The sequence below is a fragment of the Anthonomus grandis genome, chromosome 4 (genome assembly GCF_022605725.1).
Source record: "Anthonomus grandis grandis chromosome 4, icAntGran1.3, whole genome shotgun sequence".
Lineage (NCBI taxonomy): Eukaryota > Metazoa > Arthropoda > Insecta > Coleoptera > Curculionidae > Anthonomus > Anthonomus grandis.
This window is the reverse complement of record NC_065549.1, coordinates 20,878,710-20,904,668: the sequence shown is the minus strand read 5'-3', so window position 1 is coordinate 20,904,668 and position 25,959 is coordinate 20,878,710. Positions and strand designations below refer to the sequence as shown.

The window sequence follows — 25,959 nt, the reverse complement described above, 5'->3', positions numbered from 1 at the left end:
GAGTGCTCGGTGGTGCTATTACTATTATGGATGATTCTCGGGATGATTTTTTATGAAAAGGGAATAGAAATCTGACAAAGTAAACTTGGAATATTATCAAATTAAAATATACATTACGTCTAGAAAAGACATCTTGTTACTTTCCAATGAAAAAAAAATTAATAAGAAAAAAACACATAATAACTATATGTCAGGGTATTACTCGAGTCCTAAACATTACAAATGTATAATAAACTCTTCTATAAAAACAACAATGTAAACAAAAAACAGATTTCTGTTATGTTTAATTCAACCTGTTATGTTTAATTCAACCGCATCTAACTATATTCCACCCCAAAAATTGTCGCAATATATCTAGAATAACATCTTTTTTTTTTGCTGAGAAAGTGACAAAATACTAATCTTTAAGAAATTACTATCTGATCTCTAAAAAATAAATGACTCAATTATTAACTCACACAATACAATAATTTATTTAGAGATATATTAAAGATTTTTTCATAATCATAGTAAGTTTAAATAACTTTTTAATTGCTTTGCTTACCTTTTCAGAACTATAACTATATAAACTGACTTCTGTCAAACTGGACAAAATTGCTATCCTCGGGGGGCAAACTGCGGTTAAAAGTTGCATATGTGATACATAAACATTTATAGATCCTCCTCTAGTGGCAACAGCCAAAAGTTGTCCGTCTGTACTCCAGGAAATCCTTTCTAAACCAGACTCTTGCGGTAAATTTAAAACACTCGATGTTTCTTGTAAGTTAGAGATATCATGGATTTTTACACTAAAAAAATATACAAAAGTTAAATTCCAAAATTTCTAACATGAAAAGGACTACAGAAATAAACTGAACAATTTTAAATATATAACCTATTATCTCCACAGCTTGCAGCTTTCCCAATGACCTGGCAGATAGAAATGTCCGTTAATATATTTTTGTGATTTCTTATCTGAAATAGTTCTTGGCCAACTTCTTTAATATGCGTGGATATGGATATGAAAAATCCAGCCGAAAATCCAATAAGAATGTATCCATCTCCATACCACTTATAAGACACAATGGAACCATAATGTTGCTGGAAAGCCAGTTCAAAAGGGTTGTCTGGGTCCAAAAGTTTATAGAGGTAAAGTGTTCGGCGCCCCACTATAGCACTGATCTGTCAACGAAATAAATTGTGGTTAATTTAAGAAATACTAATTAAACCGCTAGTAGTTTAAAAAAATTACAGTATTTTCTCCTCCAATCCTCTCATCTAATTTGATCTCAGAAAATTGCAAATCTGCAGGCTCAGCCCTTAAACTAATCAATTTAAGAGTATCACCTTCAGCATTACTGACTGATATGGTTTTATCTTCTGACCCTAGTGCCAATAAATTGTCTTTATTCCATGTACCACAAGTGATTTTTTTTGAATGTTTTCCTATTATTGGTATTCTTCTAAAAGTCGTTATCTTTATTAAAAAGCATAATCTCAATTAAATGTCAACATACTTTGTAGTATTGTGATTATAAATAGCTACATTCCCTTTTGTGGTCCCAACAGCTAGCATTGGCCCATTTTTACTCCAAGCTAAGCGAGACATATAGTCTTTAAGGCCAACATCTATTATATGCTTTTTGGCATTATTTGCATCCCATAATATTAACTGGGTTTGGCTAACTATTCCTAAGAGATCACCATCTGAATCCCAGCTAAAGCTTGTACAAAGACTAAAATGTGAAAAAAGGATGCTGAAATAGGAGTCAAAAAAAATATATATGTAGGAATAAAGTTACTTTTATTCTCAGACATATTAGTTTATTATAATACGAAGCACCACGTTACAACAAAATAACTAACAACGAACAACTAATAATATAATGATAAAAGCTAACAACGCCGAATGAGCAAAACGAATTCACAAGCCCACCTTCGAGCACCTCGATATTCAAATTCTAACTGCTCAAACTTGTCTTTCACTTCCTCGCTTATCGAGCCGAATTCCGAGTTTGTGACTACGTTTGCAAAAATATGAATATGGCGTTGCTCATTCCTTTGGTTGATAACTTAAAATAACAAAACACATTATCAAAAAATAATGAAAGAGGCTTAAAAATAAGTACAACTGCTGCCAGAAACAGAAGATAAAGAAAGTTAACTAAACAATAATAGAATAAAACAAAAGCTATTTCAAAATATGAAAATGATGTTAGAGCACAGGTCAAAAGGTATCATTAAAAAGACTTTAACTTGCATTTGGACTTTTTAATATCTACTGTTCTAGTAATATCTAATGGCTAATAGGTAGAGGAACACGATTGCACATTCTTTTACTAAGGTATATGAGTGGGTTTCTGGTAAAGAAGTATATAGAGATTGGTAGAAGAAAATCATCTACCTGATGAGTTGATGAAGGTTTAGGACATTTATGAAAAAGAGTAGCTATTTCCAAGAGAAAATAGAGTTAAGATTTTTTTGAGATATGAAGAGCGGTTTACAAGAATCTCTTAATCTAGCAGAACATAGGTATCTAACTGCTTTTTTTTAATCAAAAAAATAATGTTCAATAACCCTTTGTTGCTTAAGCCCCAAAAAGGCATGCCATAAAGAAGATGAGACTTAACAAGAAAAAAAGTACACTGAATGTGCAACCACTCCTCCCAACTAATGTCTTGCCATTATATATATCTTAAACTTCAATTTTACACTTTATTTTAAATACCAAATAAATCTACAACTATGCTGTAGAACTTTTTGCTCCATGTGATATAGTTTAGAGGCTATATTTACCATACGCCTTGTTGAGGCACCCTGTATATTTGTTTTAAATACATTATAATGTACAAAATTATATATGAGGATCACTTATAATGAAATGTCATTAAATATCAAGAAATGTGTGTCATGAGATTTACTCTCTTAAGGGTCTCCCCTCCTTATCAATATGTTATTGAAAGTATCCCCTTAAAGCATCTTGACTCAGTCAAGGATTCAGGTGTTTTTTTGGACCCGAGACTCACTTTTTCCCGCCATTTCGAGTTATACCATAAATAGAGCTAATAAACTGCTTGGATTTATCAAGAGATGTTGCAAAAACTTCACCAATTAGCAGTCGTATCAGCATTGAAGTCACTATACATTTACCTAGTGAGATCTCTTCTTGAACTTTGCCACCTCAATTTGCCAATTTGCCAATTTTTGCTACCTCAATGCCTTGAATTTGGTCACCTCATATTCTCATTTACATTGAGGCTTCAAAATGTTTAGGGCAAGTTTATCAGGTTTGCCAGATATGCTCTTATGAATTTGGGCCTGAATCTAATCCTTAGATCATTGAAAGGCCTTTGAATTTTATAAGATCCACTGTGTTCTGAATGTCCTACTCATGTCCTACTTGAGTATTAAGTCTTTATTAATCAGAAGGCAGTTCTTTGATGTTTGCTTTGCATTTAAAGTCCTGAATGATATTGTTAGAAGTCCAGAGTGTCTTTCCCTTTCACAACATGAGATCAGCCGCTTCCCCATATTCCCTTTTGCAGAACATCCTATTTACTAAATAGTCCTATTAACAGAATAGGTCCTACAGTGAATAGATTTGCAAAAGACTTTGGAGCAGTTGAGAGAAAGACTGTCCAGGAGAATATCCCAGAAAATTGAGACTATTAGCACATCTGTTAATGCCAAGTTAGTTGAATTGGAGACTTAAAAACCTATTGCAAATTTGTGCCAGAAGATGGAAGAAATCTCAAAGTCTATCACTAATATTAAGTCCTCATTAAATGAGTTGTTGACATCGGTTCCTGAGAATTCAAAGTCCGCTGACGACAGTCGCGAAGGTTCTCTGGATCGCGATCTGGTAAACATGATCAAATCACTTGAAGCCTCAAAGCTAACGAAACAAATCGACTGTGAGCAAGCTTGAGACACTGTTGCAGCACAAATGTAGTACCTCTGAAGTCATTGGTGGAAGCTCCAGTTCATCATCCTCCACAAATCCTGATACCAACCCCATATCTCAGTCTAAGGTTAAGCCCCATCAGTCAATGCCAAGACCAGTAATGATTCGTAATACTAATGGTCAGTCAGCAATTACCAAATCTTCCACATCAATAGTTGCAGAAAAGTTTGCCCGTTCTGCACTGCCAAGAAATCAGCCAGTGATTATTGGTAGTGCGACCGATGCCAGTAGCACATTATCAGCTGGCGAAAGGAGGCAATGGTTGTATCTTGGACGGTGTAATCCGGATAAAACCGAACAGCAAATCGTAAAATATATGGAGAAACAATTCTTGATAACTGATGTTAAGTGCTTATCCAAAATTGTTTCTCCATATATTCTCCGATTTGCTGTTCGGTTATTATGTTAAGCACTTAACATCGGTTAACATTAGATAAAAACGAAGATGTAGCGTCATTTAAAAGTGGCGTCAAGGAATCTTTGTTGAGGGGCCTACTTGACGCAAACCTCAGGCCAGTGGGAACCGCTGTGAAAGAATTTCGTCCGCGACGAAACTTTGGAAATTTTGGGAATGCTGCAAATTTTCTGCGCGGTCCAACAGAACGTCCGGGCCTGTAGATGACGATCTTGTCATTTTCTACGAAAATGTTAGGGGCCTGAAAACTAAACTTAAGGAATTCCGGTGTGCGCTCAATCAGAAGATTACAGTATTTTTAGCTTCAGCTGAAACTTGGTTGGACCCCGACATTTGTGACTCTGAATTTCTTGACCCCTGCTATGCTGTGTACAGAACAGACCAAAACAACAAAAGCTCCAAGAATCGCGGCGGCGATGTACTCATCCGCAGTCAAAAGTTATATAAAGTCGCAAAGGCTAAGCATTTCCAATCCCTCTATTGAAGAAGTTTGGATATCTGTGACATTGCCTGATTCTCAGGAATGTTGTATAGGCTGTGTATACATTCCTCCTTTAATAAATTTGTCTACTTACAAACTGCACTTGGATACCGTTACCAAAGCTTGTGACCTTTACAATAAAGTGCTAGTAATTGGCGACTGTTTGCGACAATCTCCGCCTAATATCTTGTGGGTTTATAGAGATGATTAGCATGGTTTCCATCCTAGTATTATATTGCATGGAAGAGAGACCCTGCTATGTGATACTGTACCCTTTGAAGGTTTGACTCAGTTCAATGGGGTGGTCAATGATCATGGATCTGAATCTTTGCTTCTCAAATCTTGATATATCTTTTACAGTTCAATGCAGTGGTCTTGTTAAACATGATCTTTATTACCCACCACTTGAATTGGAGTTGCCTTGTCATCAACCTAAAATTTTGGATGCACCTGTAACTTTGTATTATGATTTTAAATAATTTCCCAAGTTTTTTTTTTCAATAATTGGAAATTAACAAATGTTTGTCCAATCCTTAAATCTGGTAACAAGAATGACGTTTCAAATTATCTCCCTATCAGCATCTTATCATCTATCCCTAAACTTTTATAACGTCCGCTTTGCTTACAAGGTACTGAGTGGCCTAACCAGATGTTCTGAGTGTTTGGCTCTTTTCTCAATCCATATCCCACTTTATGCACCTAGAGGACCTTCTGTATATTCCTTTTTGCCGAACATCATATCTGTTAAATAATCCAATAAATAGGATTTCTGTTTCTTTTTAAGAAATGTACAAATGTCTTAGTTTAGTTGTCTATTTCTAGATGCTTAATAATTAATATTATATATTATGTATACCTATTGTGTATTATCTTAGAATGTTTATGTAAACATTGATAGTAATAAATAAAAAGATGTTGACTTTTTCGTTACTTCTTTAAATAAATTTAAGTCTTCAGCTAGGGCTATGATTTTGGGATATTACCCTAGCCCCACTTTTTAGATTAAACTTATCTAAGCATTGTTTATTTAAAGTATAGTTATTACTTAAGATTACTGTTAGCTACTAATATTTACTTGAAATGTTAAAATAAGAAAAAATAAAAAATATTTTTCATTGAAAATGAGTATCTTTCTGTGTCTGAGAATGTTCTCAGGTAAAGGCTTAACACAAGGTTGTTAACCTTTAAGTAACTATTATATTAGTACTCCCTGCCTTGCTAGAGAACACTCCAGATGCTTTAAATACTGGACCTGATATATTCATTTCTATTTAATGAAGTTTTTTTTTTATATAGATTATAATAGTTGTATGATTAATGAAAATCCTGTTGTAATAATTAGTAGGAATCATTGTTCTTGTGGGCATTGCCCCATGAAATAATTGAATTCATACTCACTTTGGCAGTCGAATTCTTTCTTGTATCTCCCCATATCTGTCAAATATATTAACCATACAATCTACTCCAGTTGTTGCCATATACATTCCTGAACCTTTTTGCCATGTTATATAAACATCACCATTTCCATGGGGCTGTTCCAGTCGAAATAGGAGCTACAAAATTGTTTCTTATAGTAGTGAAGTTCAAGAAGAACTTACACTTATAGATAACATAAAATATGTAGTCTAATTTACCTTTTCTGAGCTCATTTTGTAATCTGGAACAGTTTGAGACCTCCGGAAAATTATGTTTCTTAATAAATTTTTACAATACAAACAATAAAAGGATTTGTCGTCTTTGTTTGTATTTGGTTTATATTTATGTAAACAAAACAAATTGTCTTGTTTTGACAAACTTAGACGCATGTATCAACTTGTCCCGATTAAAGTGAAGTTAGTTGACGTGGTATTTGCTACTCAGGCTTTATGAAGTTGGCAATTGCGTTAATAAGCGCTGCGCTACTTTTAATAAGACCGTATCTCCACACCACCGCAAATAGGGCTGTATGCTCCACTATTTTCTATATACTTTCTATGTATACTATTTTCTATATTAAATATTAAAGAAAGCTCTAGAAAATCTAGTTCACGGAAGGATCCTTATAATTTTTGTATGAATTTTCCAATATCTGTTGTTTCTTTTTATGAATTACATAAGAAATTGAAGACGATTGAATATTTCCTCGTCGCATTCGAGAATTATTCGTGGAAAAATTAGGTATTAATTTTTGGTGCGACTTTTACAGATAATACCTATATCGAGCGAAAATTTTTCATTTGAATACATTCTACCCTTAATATGTCTCTTGTAGTTAAAAATATAAAAAAACGAAAAGGCACGACAATTTTATTTGTAAGGGAGATACTCACAGATGTAAATAGCCCCGCACGCGAGCTATTTACATCTGTGGGAGATACTATAATTGAATATTCTTAGAGTTCTTGTTTTAACCCCCTAAGGATAGAAGTAGATGTCACCCTTAGAATCTTAAATGGCGATGAGGATCAAATGGCACATCGTTTTAAAGGAGGTACAATATTCTTTTTAGTGGTATCCTGTTTTGTTGCTTTTTGTCTAGGGTTTCTGAATAATCGCGTTTCAAATATGCAAAAATAATTAAACTTGCCTGTATTGAGATTTTGGTTTGTTAGTTTTTATATAAAAACTGTTGCCTTAAGTCTAAGAAAGTTTTTTTACTGAAATATATTAAGCAACTTTAAAAGATGGAGCCAAAAGAGGCATATTAGTGTTAATTCGCTTTTGATCTTGGGCTTTTCAGTGATAACTTTTATTAAGTGCATAAAGTGTGAGAATGGTTTATTCTCTTAAAAAATGAACTGATAATTTTATGTATAGAGAAGTTGGAAAGTGCGCACAAAGAATGGCATTGATTTTCAATGAATGAAATTAAAACCGTAAAATATGTCTCAGATATATGCTGGATTTGGTGGCAAAGTTCTCTGAAACTGATTCGGTGAGGAATTTAAAAAGAAACACAAGATTGATAAATAAAAGAACTCAAATTAAAGTTATCGTATTATTTGCTACAGAGCTTAGCAGCTACTTGCGGACAGTAGCAGAACAGACAGAAATATTACACGAGACAGTAAGAAACTCACTGAAAATGTAAATACTTTAAATGACGATGGTTTTGATAAACAATCAGAGTTTTATGAATTCAAGAGTCGTAAAGAGTATAACCAGTATTGTAGTCATGTATATCTTAATAGGCTACGAAAGACTATTTTTTTTTTATATAAAGAATGTTCTCCAGGATGTATACTGATGGCAGGGTAAGAGCACCAAGTCCCCCAAAAACAGCTCTGCTATTTATACTTCAGCCTAGCCAAGTGCCATCCTCTGAAGTGAAAAGATTCTCGTGGCATCAGCTGCATAGCCTCATGCCAGTACGTTGAATGTGAGTGGACAACAGAGAAATATGCAGCCTTAAGAATTGATAGCGAATCTATATGTTAAGGGTACAATAGGCTCTTAGTGAGTTTAGAAGACAGTTGGTCAATGTGCGGGCTCCATTTCAAGCGTTAGTCCAAATGGACCCTTAGCAACTTTATGGTCTACTCTACCTGGCTCAGCTCCCTCATAGTAAGCACTATTCCAACGGTTTTATCTACATTCATAATAAGCCTATTGCTACCGAACCACTGTTGTACCCTCTGCTGCGCCGCCACAGAACCCTCTGAAGAAGCAAGCAGAGAGTCTGCGCGAAATGACACTGTGGTGTCATCAAAAATGGTACATTTTGCAACACAGTCAATGAGCGATATATCATTAATATAAATTTAAAAAAATATAGGACCTAGAATTGATTCCTGTGGTACACCAACTCTAATGTCACCCTCTACTGACACCAGAGAAGTTCACAGTATTATCTGCAGACTAAGTGATTCAAAGTTCTGCGGAAGAATTCCATGGTCAACGCAGTCGAAAGCTTTGTTAAGGTAAGCGAAGAACTGGTTCGTATTGAATACCCCCAAAACCCACAATAAGACTGTTGGTGATCAAAACTAACATACCAAGGAAGTACTTTCCTCATTTCTAAAACCAAATTGGCACATTCTTAACAGATTGTTTTTTTTTTTTTTTAAATCAACAATCTGCTCAGCCAAGCATTTTTTTACAATCTTTAAAACAATGGGCAATGAGGAGATTGGACGATAGTTTTTAGGCATGTTTGAATTACCTGTTTTTAAATATTAGGATAACATAAGCTTCCTTTAATTGGGACGAAAACAAGTTTCCTTAATACGTAAGTTTATTAGGCTGGTCAGTAGGGAGGAGATTTCACTTTTAATAGTCGTTAATTTTGACTTTTAGCCAAAATATGTCCTTGCTAATTTAATTTTTTTAATTGGGAAATGTATCATTGGAAAATATTGTTGGATTGATCAGATCTTATAGTCATTTTTTTTCAGGAAACACCTTAAAGTGGGCTTCTTTAGTATATTTAAAAATTTAGAAAACTTTTGCTCGACTGTAGTTTGTGCAACTTTGACAAAAGCTCAAAATGCTTCATATAATATACTGTGTAGACTAAAAAGACCCTGCCCGATAATAGGCCTGCAAATTTTTGTTGAGTGTGTAGTACTACAGTTAATACGAAGAGATAAGTCAATAAGCTGACTATTGTAATCTGAGATTTTAGGATTTATTATTATTGAGAAGAGCACCGAAATGTTATATAAGACTTACAAATATGTTGTGAAAATATGCATCTTGTCTAGTAGCGTCATAAAACAACTGTCGTAAACCCAAGCTGCTCAAGGTATCACACACTGAAGCAGCTCTGTCACCAGCAGTCCCGAAGTGCACATTAAAATTAGCCACCTGCAGGGTATTTTTTAATGTGTTCAATTGCCCCTCTACGTGGACTGATCAATAGCCCCTGTATAAAGGACAAGAAGTCAAAACTGAGACAGAGGGGCATATGTAAATAGTCAATAGAGATCAAACCATTCAATAAAAACTATTGTGTATTCTATAGATTTTAGACACATTTTAGACCTACTAAACTTAAGGTTGCCCTCCCGATTTTTTACCACAGGTGTTTGACGCTGTAGGTTACCACTACCTCTCTTGGCCACAAATGGCGTCATAATTAACTCCTATTCTTGGTGTGGAACAGCTAGTCGACAAAAGTCTTTAAATTTATCCTTTTCATCTTTTTACATAAGATAGTGAGAGAGCATGCAGCTTTTGCTTTTCATAATGTGAGATGTCCACGGCATTTTAAGCATTCTTCTATTCAGCTACATCTTAAATAATAATAATACTAATAATAATAATAATAATAATAAAATAAAGGTTAACTATACAGTGCTCTACTTAACCTTAAAAACGCTTCCAGATTTTTAGTGGTGGCTTCTATGTGTGTCCTGGATTCTATGCCATACATTAAAACAGAAAAGACATAGCATCTTAAGTGCGTTACTTTCGTTTCAAGAAATATGTCGTGACTCTAAATCGGCACTTTATTTTTTGTGCACTATGCCATTGTTCATTTATGATGGTTCCAAGGTAGCAATATTGTTGAACGTCGACATAAAATGATGATGATGAAATATTGTTACTGATTCTTTATTTATTGAAGAAAACTTGACAGGCTTGATCTGTACCATACCTTCTGCTTGAAGAGATTATTGATCCTCCTATCACCCATGAGCTAGAAAATCAAATTACCGGTACAGAGGATAATTCAGTTTTTAGTAATTTTCAGTTTCTTGAAATTACAGTAGGATTTAACATTCAAGTAGAAGGGTTCTCCAGCTCATTATTTTTTTCTAGTTCCCGGATGAATTGGCAGGGTATCAATTGAATGATTCCAAGATCACCAAATTTAACACTTTTAGACTTCTTTCTTTGGGGATAATCCATTGTTGATAAAACACAACCTGCTGGTATTCCCTGAAACCTCTGTTCAAAAAGAAACAAAGTAAGATACCACCAAAAAGAGAATTAAATGCCTGAATTGATTGTTGAATCAAAAGGCTAAAAATATTTATTTACAGAGTACCCTTCTAAATAAAATTGACGGATTTTTCATATTTTTAACTGCAAGAAAGATATTAAGAGTGGGAAGTTTTCAAATTGATCTCCTGTATAAAGAACTCTTATAATTAAATATATTTACATTATTTCAAACTTGTATTTTTTTATTTATTAACTTATCTCTGCAAAAAATTGATTCCTGAGACATTATTACAGATTTATCATTATCATTATTCAGATTACAATTATTACTGGTAAACGGAAGTCAGACTGACACCGATGATCGGTCGTGTGTGAAACAAACCTAAATGAACGCGAATGATTGTCAGAAACGAGCTTCAGCTGGTTTTCTGGCAGATCATTTGTTGACATCTCTGCTTTTTAATCATAACCTAACCTAATAGTTTGTTTTGATTTTGAAATTTTAACAATTTATATTTTTATTTTTGTGCTCAGCATATGTTCAAAACTTTATATTTAAGCGATTCCTTATTTCAGAAAAAAAAATTGGTTTTAACACCATAACTTTACGGCTTAGAAATGTCTAAAACCAAGCCAATGGTTACTAAAGAAAATGCTATCCAAGCTGTTGTGGTGGCAGATACTTTTGAGGATGAATTTGTTCCCATTACTAATGATATCGCTTTGGTAACATTTTACACATAAAATTATTTATTCTATTTTATCACCATGTATTTTAGTCATTATTTCCCTTGGTCAATAAACCTTTAATTGATTACACACTAGAGTTTCTGTCCATTGGAGGGATTGAAGAGACTTTTTTGTTTTGTTGCAACCATGTAGCAGAAGTTAAAGCATATTTAAAGTAAGTAATATTCCACCAAGTTTTAATCCTTTAGTTTTTTATGAAATTCATTGTATTTTTTTTTTAATTTTAGTCAATGTATACAAGATGCAGTAGGTTGGACTCTAACAATGAAAGTTCAGATTATTGTCTCTGAGAGTTGCAGGTCATTTGGTGATTGCTTAAGAGACTTGGATGCTAAAGGCCTTCTAAGGGGAGATTTTGTTCTTTTAGAACCTGGAGTAATCTCCAACATATATCTGTTACCATTGCTAAAAAAACACAGGTAAAAAAAATTCGCATGTTATGAAAATTTGTATTGTTACATTAATAATTATTTTTGTATGTATTTTATATGTTCTGAGAAAATCTATATTGTTGTGACAAATTCCCATTAAATTACCCATTTCCTTTCAATAATATTGAATTTTCATAACCTGAACTTCTATTTGTTATTAAAATAATCTCAATTATGAAGACTTCAAGTTACAAAATGAAACACATAAATTATCTATTGCTTTATCTATGTATAATACCTAAGCAGAAACCTTACTTATTATTCAATACCCAATATGTTATTTAGGTAATTCTGCAGTTTAGCGGCTTTTGTCTAAACTAACGAAAAATTATGGGATTTTTTGCATAATGTTGATTTGGATATATATTTTTCACTAAGAGTGGCAGAAAGCCAAATTTTATCACGACAAGGGTGTTATCATGCACTAAATCACTCACTATGGGACATGATTATTCATTAGGAAAACCCTGTATTCGTATACATAATTAAGTCAAAAGCAAGAAAATATGAAATTTCACAAATAACCTACATTACAATCACTATAAATTATAAATATACAAAGTCAGATACTACATTAATTAAAATTTCAAACAGACTCAATTAAGTTAAAAAAATTAAACAAATAAACATTTGCCATGCAAAATAACTACTAATTAAAATGTTGACAAAAGAAAAACCTTTTAAAACATAGAAAATTATGTACAAATAACTGACAATTAACATAATAACAATTACATTACAGGAATATCACAAACTAATAAAATTCAAACTAACTATTCATTCAAGGAATAAAAGGCATTGTTTTAATTTTTTTTTAAGAATTAAGTGTAGAAACAGCAATCTGGCAAACTTTATAGTCCATTAACTAGGACTATCTAAACACCTTCATAAATGCCAGCAAGTGATGGCAGATATATATTTCATAGAAATTATTCCTATTGTGAGTCCAGTACAGATCCAGATTCTGCTTCACATATACATATGTATCAGACATTTCAGGATATACACACATTGCACAGTAATCAGAGGCATAGTTATATCTCCATCCAGTTAGTACCAAAGATCACAGAACAAGACACTTCTGTATTTCTTTTTATGATAAACCCCAATCAAATAAGAGATAAGTATTTTCTGTAAAACAAACTGACACTGGGATAAAAGTCCATCCTCAAAAAAATAACTACTGCAGATTTCAGAAAAAATCAGTAAGAAAATCTATAATTCCCTGGTGAAACAAGATCTCTTTTAAAATATGGTGTGATAATTGCACTTTTGAAGCCCATCTGTTGCAGGTTTGTTATAATTATGAACATATTAATACTAGTCTTTGTACAATATTACTTGTATTACTTAATATTGTACTATTGTAAAACAGTAGTCAATTATGAATTTGACTAATAATTTACAGGTTATATGTTGGTTTGTGAACCAGACTACATTAAATTCGTCGTATTATATTTATTCACTCACACAGTGTAAACTATTTAAAATATGAATTACAATTTTTGTAGTGCAAAAATGGTGTGCTTTTAAAAATCTGCTACTACATTTCAAATGACGATTCGATCACACCAAGATGGCCGACGTGAGTAGTTGTTGTAAATGTCGTCGTGGGTTTTCATCAAACTCTAGTTCAGTTGAGTGTAGTTTGTGTAATTCTTGGTTCCATAGGGGCTGCACGGGCCTTTCGGTTTCCAGTTTTAATAAAGTTGTCGCACAAGCTAGGAAGACTGGTTCACACAATTGGTGTTGTGAAAAATGTGCCGCCATTAAGGTTAGGTGCCGTGCATCGTTGGCGCCATCCAATCTGTTGAGTGACCCGGATCAGGTTCAAGATCAGCAGGCATCTTTGTCGGGTCGAATAATGTCTGGTCATCAGTCCGACTTGTTGCCGTCGCCTGCGATCGCCAACAGCGATTTCGTTACAGCCCGTAAACGTGTTTCGCAGCCGTATGCTTCGAACAGTGCACAGGATCAATTCGCTGAAACAGCTGACGACTTTTCGAGGTTAGGAGAGAAAATTCAAGATCGTCTAGTAAACAAACAGAATATTGAGATGTCGGATGTTGTTTTGATCATATTAAATATTTTTAATGCTATTAACGATCAGAACACTAAGCTGACATGTCTGTTGGATGAAATTAAGGCTATTCAGACAGGCGACCTTGGCTCAGTGGTATCTGAGCTTAAATCTGAGGTCCAAGACCTTAAGTATGAGTTGGATCAATTAAAATCTCAGGGGGTAAGTAAGACTAACATGGCTGCTGAGCAGACCCCTGCAGGGATTTACGAGGAAATGCACGAAAGAGCTTCCAGATCCAAGAATGTTATTTTTTATGATGTCCCTGAGAGTAATGCCGAAGAATCTAAAGTTCGTTTAGATCACAACAAGAAGTATGTAACTGAGTGCTTTCTAAGACTAAATATTACCTGTCCAAGTTTTAAAGCCTATCGTCTAGGCAAATTGAACAAAGACAAATTGAGACCTTTAAGAGTGGTTTTCCCTAATACTGAGATGGCATCCTCTGTTTTAAAAAATCGTAAATCACTTGATAACCTTCAAATTAAAATAAAAATAAAAGCTGACCTAACACCTATTCAACGTAAGCAAGTAAAAAATGCTTATGAAGAACTTACTTTGCGCTCACGTACAGAACAGAACTTATGCATACAATATTTTAATGGCATTCCTAAAGTGGTCCAACAAAAGAGGAATAATGTTATTAAGCAGACTCCAAAAAACTAGATGTATACTTTCATAATGCAGGTGGTTTGCGAACTAAAATAGCTGACCTGCGGAATGCTGTCAACAGTTGCATATATGATGTTGTGATTTTGGTGGAGTCTTGGCTTAATGAAGATTTTCTAGACTCGGAGTTAGGGTTCACTGACTTCAATATTTTCCGTCAGGATCGAAGTTACACAAATACAGGGAGGCAAAGGGGTGGTGGCACTTTGATTGCTGTTCGTAAATGTTTTAAAGCCAGGTTATTACAGACCAGTGATTCAACCCTGGAACACATATTTGTGCTTGTATCATGCAGTGACAAGAATATCATTTTTGGTGTTGCCTACATCCCTCCTGCTTCTCCTTTATCAATTTATGAGGAATTTGCCTCTACATCCATGGATCTTGTGAGTATTCATACTAGTTGTGATATTCTATTTTGTGGTGATTTTAATCTGCCACATGCGGTATGGAGGAACACTGTGAACGGACTGCATGTTGAGACGGCTGAGTCTATAACATCTGCAAATGTGCTATGTAGTTGTTGTAACTATCTTAATCTTAAGCAGGTGAATGGCTTGCCAAATTTGTTTGGTACTTTTCTTGATCTGTTTTTCTCAAGTTTGTCAAATGTTAAAGTCATATATGCCACTGAAAATTTATCACCGGCATCAAACCACCATCCTGCTTATGAAATAAGTATTCCTATTAATTGTGATTTTAGTCTTAAGTATGATGTTTATTATTATGATTTTGTAAACTGTGATTTTGTTGCCATTAATAATTACCTTGCTTGCATGAATTGGGATACTGCTTTTAATCAGAAGGATATTAATAAATGCATTGATATTTTTTACAATGCTCTGTATTTTGCTATTGAGATGTTTGTTCCAATTAAACATTTTAAATCATCTAATTTTCCCACTTGGTTTAGTAGAAAATTACAGAATCTTGTTATTCAAAAAAAGATTGCTCACACAAAATTCAAAAATAGTAAGAATCCCATGGATTATGTTAATTTTTCAAATTTGAGGAATAAATGTAAAACTCTTCGTGATGAATGTTTTAGGTCATATATTGAAAGATTAAATACTGAAATTTCTCATGATCCTTCTTCATTTTGGAAACACATCAATAGATTACGTAGGTCTGATTCATACCCCAATAGCATGCATATGGAAGCCGAGGTTGCTGGTAATGGTCAAGATATTGTAAACTTATTTGCTAGGTATTTTGAAACTACATACAGGCAACCTGTCCGCAAGGCTCCTGACTATAAATTTGATTACAGTCTGGATTTAAATCGCATCTCTTTTTCTTTATTGGACATATTTGATGAAATCTTACGCTATCCGAACAAATATTCTTTTGGCCCTGATGGTATCCCATCTGTTTTTCTTAAAAACTGTGTGTGCACTCTGAGTAAGCCTCTGCATCACCTTTTCAATCTTTGCTTGACATCAGGCAAATTTCCTGATTATTGGAAGGTAAGCTTTTTAACGCCAATTCATAAAAATGGGGATAGAACTGATATTTGTAACTATAGAGGTGTGTGTATTCAGTCTGTAGTTCCTAAACTGTTTGACAGGTTGTTTTCTGTGCGATTTTCGTGGCACTGTAGGCGATTGCTTAGTGATCATCAGCATGGTTTTTGGCAGGGTAGATCTACGGTGACTAACCTGTTGACTTACCAGTATGATTTGATTGGTGCTTTTGAGAGGTCTGTACAGGTCGATAGTGTGTACACAGACTTCTCAAAGGCCTTTGATAGGGTTGGTCATGAACATCTGGTTCAGAAGTTTGGGGCTATGGGCCTTGGTAGGACTTTGGTCGAGTTTTGTCACAGTTTTTTGACTGGTCGCACACAGTTGGTCAGGATAAGTAATTATATTTCTAATGGTATTGAAGTATCTTCAGGCGTGCCTCAAGGTTCGCATATTGGACCGGTCTTTTTTAACTTGTTCATAAGAGATTTGAGTGATGTAATTGTTCATTCAAAACATCTTGCTTTTGCTGATGATTTTAAACTGTATAAAGCCATTGAGTCATATCTTGATGCTGAGCTACTTCAATTGGATTTAAATAGTGTTGCTGAGTGGTGTAATAGCAATAGTCTGGAACTGAATGTAAAGAAGTGTGTATGTATTTCGTTTGGTCGTTCTAATAAAATTATTAATTATCAATACACAATCAACAATAACGAACTCAAGTCAGTTGATACAGTTAAAGATTTAGGTGTTCTTTTTGATACCAAGCTAACTTTTTTGCCGCACATTTTGGATATTATTAACAGGAGTATGCGTAGTCTTGGTTTTATCACTAGAAATAGTGTACATCTTTCACCTTATTGTTTCAAATTACTTTATTACTCTTTGGTACGTTCCTTGCTTGAGTATGCGTCTGTAATTTGGTCCCCTTATTATGATTCTCATATTGAACACCTTGAGGCTGTACAAAGAAGATTCTTAAGATCCCTTGCTTATAGAGCTGAAGTTAATATTTTTCGTAATTATTACATCGACTATAATGCTATCAGTGTCCAATTTAATATCCCTAATCTTGAAGTCAGACGGCATTATTCTGATGCTTTAACGTTTTATAAGATCTTAAATGGTTTATATCATTGTCCTACCATCTTGGAAGCAATTCCTTTTAACACCTGTCAAAGAAGGATCAACTCTTCTATGTTTCGTTTACCCTTTCATTCGGCCAACTATGGGTTTTTTCTCCACTGACTAGGACTTTGCGTTTCTTTAATGAAAATAGTTTGGATCCATTTTTCGGCGGCTTACGGTCATTTAAATCAAAAATAAATAATCTTACACTTTAACCTACGTTCCTTGGATAGTGCTAAGTTTTTAGCCCTGTTGATGACTGTTTTTTCAGAGGTTTTATCTTGGTATATATATATTTTTTTGTAATTCTAGTATTGTATTTATATTGCTATATTGTTTAGTATTTTGTATTATCTATTTTGTTTTTGTAAACTGGCTCTGCCGTATATTGAAATAAATAAATAAATAAATGACTTTTATAATGCTTTGCTGTGACAATGTATGTTAATTAGTTTGCAAGAGCACCTTTAATCTCCATCCTTCAAATTTTGAAAATAATTTTTTCATAACTCTTTCTACTAACTATAACAACTATTAATACTAAACTATTTCTAGAAATTATTTTTACTTCCAGATTAACAATTGTTCAAACCATGTAAGGTACCAATAAACTCGGTTGGTGGTATTTACTAGGGTTCCGAATATATTTTTGTCATCAAGTTTATATTTTTTTATTCTGATATCTGGCATCTATGCAGCTTGTTTTATATCAACAGGGTCAAATTATTTTCTCCTAATAGTTAAAAATAAAATCTTAGTCCCCTCAGACAGAATTAAAAAAAAACTTTTGTCCTCTGTTTATCACCCTTTGTTACTAGAAGTATTCTTAATTCCTCTTTATTTAAAGATAGCACTCTTCTACGAGAAATTAGTCCCAACTTTAATAATAAAGTCATCTGTATTGGAAAACAAATATGGTTTTTTGACGAATTGACATTTTTGTACATGTAATTTTTTACATAAAATTTTAAAAATCTCAAAAACCTTTTGACTTAAATGTAGGACTTTAACACTAACACTGTATTTAGATAATCTCATTGTTAAGTCATGGCATTAGCATTATTTAAATTAATTATTTTAATATTCTTATTGGTCTTAATTCTCTAAGTAAATTTTGAATGACCCCCATATTTAAAAGTATGTCTGCTCACTAACACCAAAATTCCTCATTCCCTTACTAAAATAAACGAGGAGCGAGAAGTGGGAGTGTGTACAAGTACTACAAAAAGGTCTCAGTACTTAATATCAATCCCGTAAAACTTTACCAAAAGTATCGCGCGATGACCGGCCGGTAACGGTAGTGACGGGCAGTACAAGTGTATATAGCAGAAAGGAATTAGTATTCTATGGTATGTTAATTTTACCTCACATAAAAATATTAATTCTCCAGAATTATTCCTCTCGCCCCCACAGTCATAGAAAGTAAAAATTTATTAATATATAGGTATTTTATTTAATATGTTGAGATCTACTTCCAATATAACCGGACATGACAAAACTATCCAAACACTTTAATTTTATGTTCTTTTAAGGTTGTATCTGCCATTAAAAATTTTAATTAAACATTTAGGCTGGACTAAAGATCTTAAATTTAAATTTTATAACTCTGGATTTTTGTTTATCAGAATATAACATAAATATATTATATTCATAATTGTAGTGATACCTGTCAATCAGACAAGGGAGCAGCAATGACCTTGATATTCCAGGAATGTGGGTTAGCTCATAGAAGTTTGTGCCCACAGGATGAAACCCTTATAGCAATTAATAATAAAAACAGGATTTTATTTCATAAGAAACCTAGAAAAACTGGTGACAGAAGAGTTGAATTCCCTTTAGTGAGTATAATAATAATAATATTTGTTTGCATTATAACTTAAACAGTATGTAAGTGTTTTAATTAACTGTAGTGCTAATGAGAGTTTGTAAGGTAACTAATATAGACCTTAGGCAAAAATGAAGTAAATTAAAATTGATTTAGTCAAAAATATATAAAGTTTTTTTTGCAGGAAATTTTTCTAGAGAACGCATCCCTCTCAATTCATCATAACATAAAAGACACACATATTGCGATTTGTTCCTCATCAGTGCTTCCCTTATTTTCTGATAATTTTGATTTTCAAACAAGGGATGATTTCATAAGAGGTCTGCTTATGAATGAGGAAATTATGGGAAGTACTGTGTATTGCAATATTTTAAAAGGTAGTGACTATGGCGGTGCCGTACTCAACTGGAGAAGCTATCAAGCATTGAGGTTTGTTTAATTCATATATTGTGTATACTAAGTATTCTAATATAATATATATATGACTTATTTTTCAGCTTAGAATTAAATAATAAATGGATACATCCCTTGATTCCATCATCAAAAAGGTAAAAACCAATCATTTATTAGCGTACCATTATTGCAAAATATTTTAATCATTTCCCTGTATCAAAGTGATACTTGTTACAGAAATCGACACGTTCAAGAAGATTCAACAGTTTCGGCTTCTGCTAAACTCTCCCAAACTTGCCATCTCGAAAGAAGTATTATTGGCCCAAATGTGACGATTGGAAACAATGTTAAAATTCTAGATTCATTTATTTTTGAAAACGCTCATATTGAAGATGATGCAGTGGTTTCTTTAAGTGTTATTGGGTCAAATTCCTTAGTTAAAAAGGGAGCGAAAGTTACTGCTGGAACAGTCTTGGGTAAAGGAGTGATAATTGAAGAAAATTTATTAGTTGAAAATTCACTCGTACAGGCGAAAGATCCTGAAGATGGTAAGCAATTTTATATGTGTCTATTATTATACTACAAAGTGAACTTGTATACTGTATCAAACAAAAAAATCTAGATATATTAGAATGAAATATATATGGGCGACACCAAAAAAACCAATCAACGCAATTATTTTTATTGACTAAAATAAGATAATTTTTTACCAATGCGGATTGGGTTTAAACGTTAACAGTTCTCATCAGATCTTATTTTACGGATTAATAAAGTGTACACATTTGCGAGGTTATAAGTAAGACTTTGTCTAAAATTCGCTTTCTTATGCTGATAAATTATTTGTAGAAAGAAAGAAAATGTGCTATATTACGTAAGAATAATCTTGTGTACAAGCATCCTACAAGCTAAAAAAAACAAAACAAAACTTTATGTTTGATGATTAGCTTGCGGCCATGAGGTCTGAGTATGATTTTCTGAAATAAGTGTAAAGATGAGCAATTATTATGTAATAAAAGCATATAGCTATTTTCTAAAATAAATCTATAACAGTATTACTCTAAACATCCGTGTTTAAACAGAAAACACTAGATAATAATTATTTATTTTTTATTTTTTACATACAATAATAATAAATAGATAATTACATACTAAAAATAAACAATTAAGAAGCTATATAAAAATGACTTGTTACTGCCTTTCACAATAGCCACTCTGCAAAAAAGTTGAGCAACAAATGATTATACAATATCTTCATCTCATCTACTTCTAAGAAGCACTTTAGGTGTTTTTGAAATTTTTACTAGTCTGTCTGTGTACTGTTAGTTCTTTTATTCATTTTATTTATTTAGCAATAGTATACAAAGTTAACAATGTTATAAACTTATAAATGTTTAACAATTATATAATATATGTAATGTATATCATCTTCTAATATATATAATCTTCCTAATTATTTATATTTTGTTCTTTTCATAACTACCTATTGCCCTAATTCAACGCACAATGGTAATTTCATACTGTGTGTGCGCCTAACAACGTTTATTAATTACTATTACTGAGGTTTAAATCATTATAAAATATTTACCTAACAAAAATGCAAATTTTAGAAATACTTTACTCACTAAATTTTAATTATTGTAACAAATACTTTTTATATTATAGATTATACTAAAAAGAAACTTACTTAAAATATAACTATTATTACCAAATATTTTTTTTTATATTAGATAATTAGTTTCATAATTACTATCAAGTATCCATTTACCAATTTTTTTTTGGCATTTTTATATGATTTATTTTTAAATTCTTGAGGTAGACTATTATAAATTTTTGGACCAATACAGCAAACATGATTTTGACAAATTGTAAGTCTAGGATTCTGTAGGCAGACATTATTCTGAGAAGCCAATCTAGTATTGCAACCATGAGATATACTTCTTTTATAAAAATCTGTTTTTAGCATGATTCCTATAACTGCCTTAATGAAAAGCTGTTTTATGTTTAGCAAATTGCTGTCTTTGTAAACTAGATTTGTAGGATATCTTTTAGTTTTAAAAAGCATTACCTTAATGATCCATTTCTGTGCTATAATGAGCTTCTCCAAAATAGTCACACCCGCACTCCCCCATATCACAAGCCCATAACATATTACTGATTCAACTAGTGAAAAGTAAACTGTTTTTAGTGTTTTAAAATCTAATACGCTTCTTAGCTCATAAAATTTAAAGATCAGTTTTCTATTTTTATCAGCTACGCTTTTAACTTGTTCTTTCCATGACAAATTTTGGTCGATGATAATTCCCAAGTATTTTAAACTGGTTTTTCTCCCTATTGTTTTCTCACATTTACAGTTAATAGTTATTCATACAATTTTATTTGTTGATAGATATGAACTTAAAATTGAAAAGGTAACGAATTTGGTTTTATCAACATTTAATGAAAGCATGCTATTATCCAGCCAATCTTTAATTTTTTTCATCGCTATTTCAGCATTTTTCTTAGCAATTTCCCAGGTTTCCCCACATATTATAATTGCAGTGTCATCAGCAAAGCAGTATACAAAACCCTCATTTATAACTGATAAAATGCCATTTATGTAGATAATAAACAGCAACGAAGAAAGCACCGTACCCTGAGGAACACCGCACCCTACTATAGATTCATGGCTATGTTGTCCTGATATGTTTATTTCCTGCAACCTTTTAGTTAAATAAGATTTTATTAGATTATTTGGAACCCCTCTAATGCCAATATTATCCAATCTTCCAAGCAGACTACGATGCTCCACAGTATCAAATGCCTTTTGTAGGTCAAGAAACACACCAATAACTTTTTTGCCTTGATTTGTTACTATTTTTTCTGTAACTCCACACATTGCATTTTCAGTACTCGAGCCATCCCGGAATCCAAATTGATTTTCATTTAATAACTGATATTTTTCTAGAAAGAATGTCAACTGTTTTTTAAAACATTTCTCCACAATTTTACTTATTGTGCTTGTCAAAGCTATTGGCCTGTAGTTACTTAATTCTTTTCTATCTCCTTGTTTATAAAGTGGTAAAATAGTGGTTGTTTTTAGTATTTCCGGGAAGGTTCCCGTACTGAAAATAATGTTTGTGATATGAGTTAATGGTTTCAATAAGAATGAGCTCTATTTTTTTATTAAATTTGAGCAAATACAATCTGTTCCTCCCTTAACCCCTTTTTTTAAATCAGTAATTTGCATATTGATATCTTTCTCTGAAACTGGATTTAAATAAAATGACTGACTTACCCTTTTGCCTAGATCTAAGGTGTTTGATTTGATTTTGCTGGCAATTTTTTTAGCTATATTGCTAAAATATTTGTTGAATTCATTAGCCATTTGTTTTTTATCAGTGATTTCTCCACCCTCCCCACTGACACTGCTTATATCTACCTTACTTATTTGGTCATTTGTAGCTTCTTTAATAACATTCCATAGCTTCCTAGGGTTGTTAATGTTCTCCTTTGCCTGAAACTTATAATATGTGTATTTTGCATATTTAATGAGCTTTAAAAGTGTATCTTTGAAAGTTCTGTACCTATTTAACAGCAATATGTTATGTCTATTTCTCATACAATCCTTTTTTAATTTATCCCTATTTCTAATTGATATTAAAAGCCCTCCCGTTATCCATGGTTTTAATATTCTGTTTTTATTTTTTATTGCTATTGTTTGTGTGGAATTTAAGATAATAATTTTCATAGTATTAATAAAATTTTGCGTGCAAATTTCAGAATCCTGACAGTCCGTAACATCATCCCATTTTGCCTCCGAAATAAGTCTGTAAAATTTATTGTGATCAATTTTCTGAAAAGAATTTTGTTTATTTACTGGCTCACATTCAGTTTCCAATCTTATATTAAGCAAAATAGGAGCATGATCGGTTAATTTATGTTCTAATATTACAGAATTTAATTTATTAAATATACTACTTTTACACTTTATAAAGAAATGATCTAAGCATGTCTGTGAATCACCAGCTCTTCCTCTTTATAATCCATACTTCATTATTTCCGTTTTAGTTATCAGTTTAGTTGCCACTTTATTTTAGAAGTAATCTCTTTCTCACCTCTTTAATTTTTACCGCCTATAAAACAGCTATAAAACACCTGTAAAACTTTGTTTCAAAAAATTATTTATGTAAATAATAAAAAGTAAGGAACTCAAAACCGTACTTTGGGGTTCGCCGCATGTGATAATTTCATGATGACTACTTTTATTATCAATTTTAAATATTGTTCTGTATAGCTTTAATAACTTTTTAATAAATTTAGGAGACCTCCTCTAAAGCCACGTTAGTTGATTTTATAAATTAGCTTTTGATGATTTGATGTTAAAGGTTTTTCTCAAGTGAATTAGACAATATATTAGTAAAAACCTACATTTTTCTCGAATTTTAAACTGCTATCTTATATTACTAATGTAAAGTTCTATGCCGCTTTTGGCAAATTCGATATTAACAAGTTGTATTTAAGACTGTTTTACAGTTCACGACCCCTTAAATCCCTGTCCTGCAGAAAATTGAATTTCTATAAATTTTTAAAACTTACTAGTGTTTTATTTAACGATGTTTTTAAAGACCTTTGCTTTATTTTTGAAGGTGTAGAAAGCTGCACTTAAAAGATCGAATAATGCAGAAAAAATAATTATTTTCGTTCTTCAAATTATATTCCTGTTATAGGATTGAAGGAGGATAAACTTGGACATAATGCTTACAGGCTTCGAGCTGATGAAGATGAGGAAGATTTAAACATAGATAAATTATTAGCAGGAAGATTGTCAAGACTGCACATCCATGAAGATCTGTATGAATCAGAATACGAAAGTGAAAATGACTTTAGTGAATCAGAAGATGAGCTGTCTCATACAAATTCGCCACCACCAGATGATACCAAATGTAATTAAGATTTTTGAAAATCAAACATTATAATTCATGAAATTTTTTTCAGTGTTCTTTTCCGAGGTTATCGATAGCTTGACTAGAGGTTATGAAGATAAACTGTTATGCGACAATCTTATTTTAGAAATTAATTCTTCTAGATATGCTTATAACGTGACTGTTAAAGAGGTATTCTAGGTAAATCTGTGATTTTATAGCATAAAAATCCCCTTTTTTTTTAGGTGAATTTTAATGTAATAAAAGCCATTTTAATCATGTCTCACAAAATTCCAGATGGGCCTCAGTATTTTAATGGATTTTCACAACTGTTAGCCTATTTTGCTCCCATTTTAAAGAATTATATTAAAAACGAGAGCGCTATGGCTGATTGCCTTCAAGCAATAGAGGTTAGTAAATTAAAATTTTATTTAAAACTTATTTAAACTAGTTTGCTCTTCCAGGATGTGTCTATTAATAGCGATTTAAAAGATAAATGGGCGGTATTTAGTTTAAAGTACCTGTATGAAAAGGACTATTTGACTGAAGAAGCGATTTTAAAATGGTTTTCAAAGGTAGAGAAAAACACTAAATTTCACAGTCAGGTGAAACCTTTTGCTGATTGGTTGCAAGAAGCTGAAGAGGAAGGTTCCTCTGAGGAAGAGTCCGATTAGATGAATTATTTTTTACATAGTTTTTAGTATGCCATATTTTTGTTTAAAATAATTAAAAATGTCCTATTAACCATTTTAAACCTTAAACTTTACTTGATCATAGCGAACCCAGTCTGCCATTCAAACTATGTTATACAATATTGGCAAATTAATATTACAGATTGCAGATTAATACATAGAAATATAATAGAATAGTAAGATATATATATAGAAAAGTATACATAGAAAAGAAAGTACATAACAGTGTATACCTAACTACTAAAGTATGGCAAAGAAAAGACTGTATCGCAAACAGATGTCGTTCTGACGCTCATACTATCCCACAATTTTAGCGTGAGACACCTGATTGGTAGTGATTTTTATGCATGCATATGCGCGCGAGGGGTGCGGTTTAAAGGTGGATGCCGCGTTGCCGCTACCAGTTGGTCACGCATGGTTATGTAGAGAGGACAAATCAAGGTATAGTTTGTGCAATATTAATTGTTCTATTAAATACTTACCCTTCAAGGAAATGAGAAGTAATTTTAATTTTATTTTAAAAAAGAGAAGTTTCGTTATGGAAATGTAAAGATTTAACGAATTTTAGGTACTTTTATTGCTTTCAAAAGTTATTAATAGATCAATTTATCTTGCACAAACTATAGCTTTTACCAGGCTAACTGGTGGTCAACGATATCTGGTTGGGATATAGTCTTTTCTTTGTCATGCCTTAGTAGTTGGGTATCCACTGTTATGTACTTCCTTTTCTATTGCATTAATCTCATGCCTGTAATATTAATTTGTCAGTACGGTATATGAATATCAAAGTCTAGACAATCTTTTTTTACCGAAAAAGTTACATATTTTTCCACATGGTGAAACTTAACCGGTTATTTACTTAATCGATACATCATTTTTACAGTGATACTAAGCATCATCAAGTACCTTAAAGTTTC

The 25,959-nt window shown here is 32.5% G+C and overlaps 2 protein-coding genes across 4 annotated transcripts in view; one reads left to right on the top strand and one right to left on the bottom strand.

Annotated features, from left to right (window-relative positions):
• LOC126735270 (WD repeat-containing protein 19) overlaps positions 1-6,610 on the bottom strand; it is a 46,818-nt gene extending 40,208 nt beyond the window's left edge. The window contains exons 1-6 of the mRNA XM_050439219.1: positions 6,474-6,610; positions 6,238-6,392; positions 1,497-1,715; positions 1,232-1,442; positions 875-1,161; positions 545-788 (exon numbers count right to left, since the gene is read on the bottom strand). Coding sequence (XP_050295176.1) covers positions 545-788; positions 875-1,161; positions 1,232-1,442; positions 1,497-1,715; positions 6,238-6,392; positions 6,474-6,488 — 1,131 coding nt within the window. The 5' untranslated portion in view covers positions 6,489-6,610. The remainder of the gene's footprint in view (positions 1-544; positions 789-874; positions 1,162-1,231; positions 1,443-1,496; positions 1,716-6,237; positions 6,393-6,473) is intronic.
• A 4,549-nt stretch (positions 6,611-11,159) lies between these two features.
• LOC126735314 (translation initiation factor eIF-2B subunit epsilon) lies at positions 11,160-25,104 on the top strand. 3 transcript variants are annotated; one of them, XM_050439266.1, is made up of 12 exons: positions 11,160-11,259; positions 11,296-11,433; positions 11,487-11,611; positions 11,685-11,876; positions 18,892-19,069; positions 19,241-19,485; positions 19,554-19,604; positions 19,672-19,997; positions 24,156-24,371; positions 24,424-24,542; positions 24,596-24,760; positions 24,815-25,104. In XM_050439266.1, exons 2-12 carry the CDS (start codon positions 11,326-11,328, stop codon positions 25,022-25,024), a joined length of 1,935 nt encoding a protein of 644 aa, XP_050295223.1. In that variant the 5' UTR covers positions 11,160-11,259; positions 11,296-11,325; the 3' UTR covers positions 25,025-25,104. The 3 variants fall into 3 exon arrangements, with proteins under 3 accessions (XP_050295223.1, XP_050295224.1, XP_050295222.1); XM_050439267.1 differs by having other exon boundaries at positions 11,170-11,433; positions 19,687-19,997; XM_050439265.1 differs by having other exon boundaries at positions 11,170-11,433.
• The last annotated feature ends 855 nt before the right edge of the window (positions 25,105-25,959 follow it).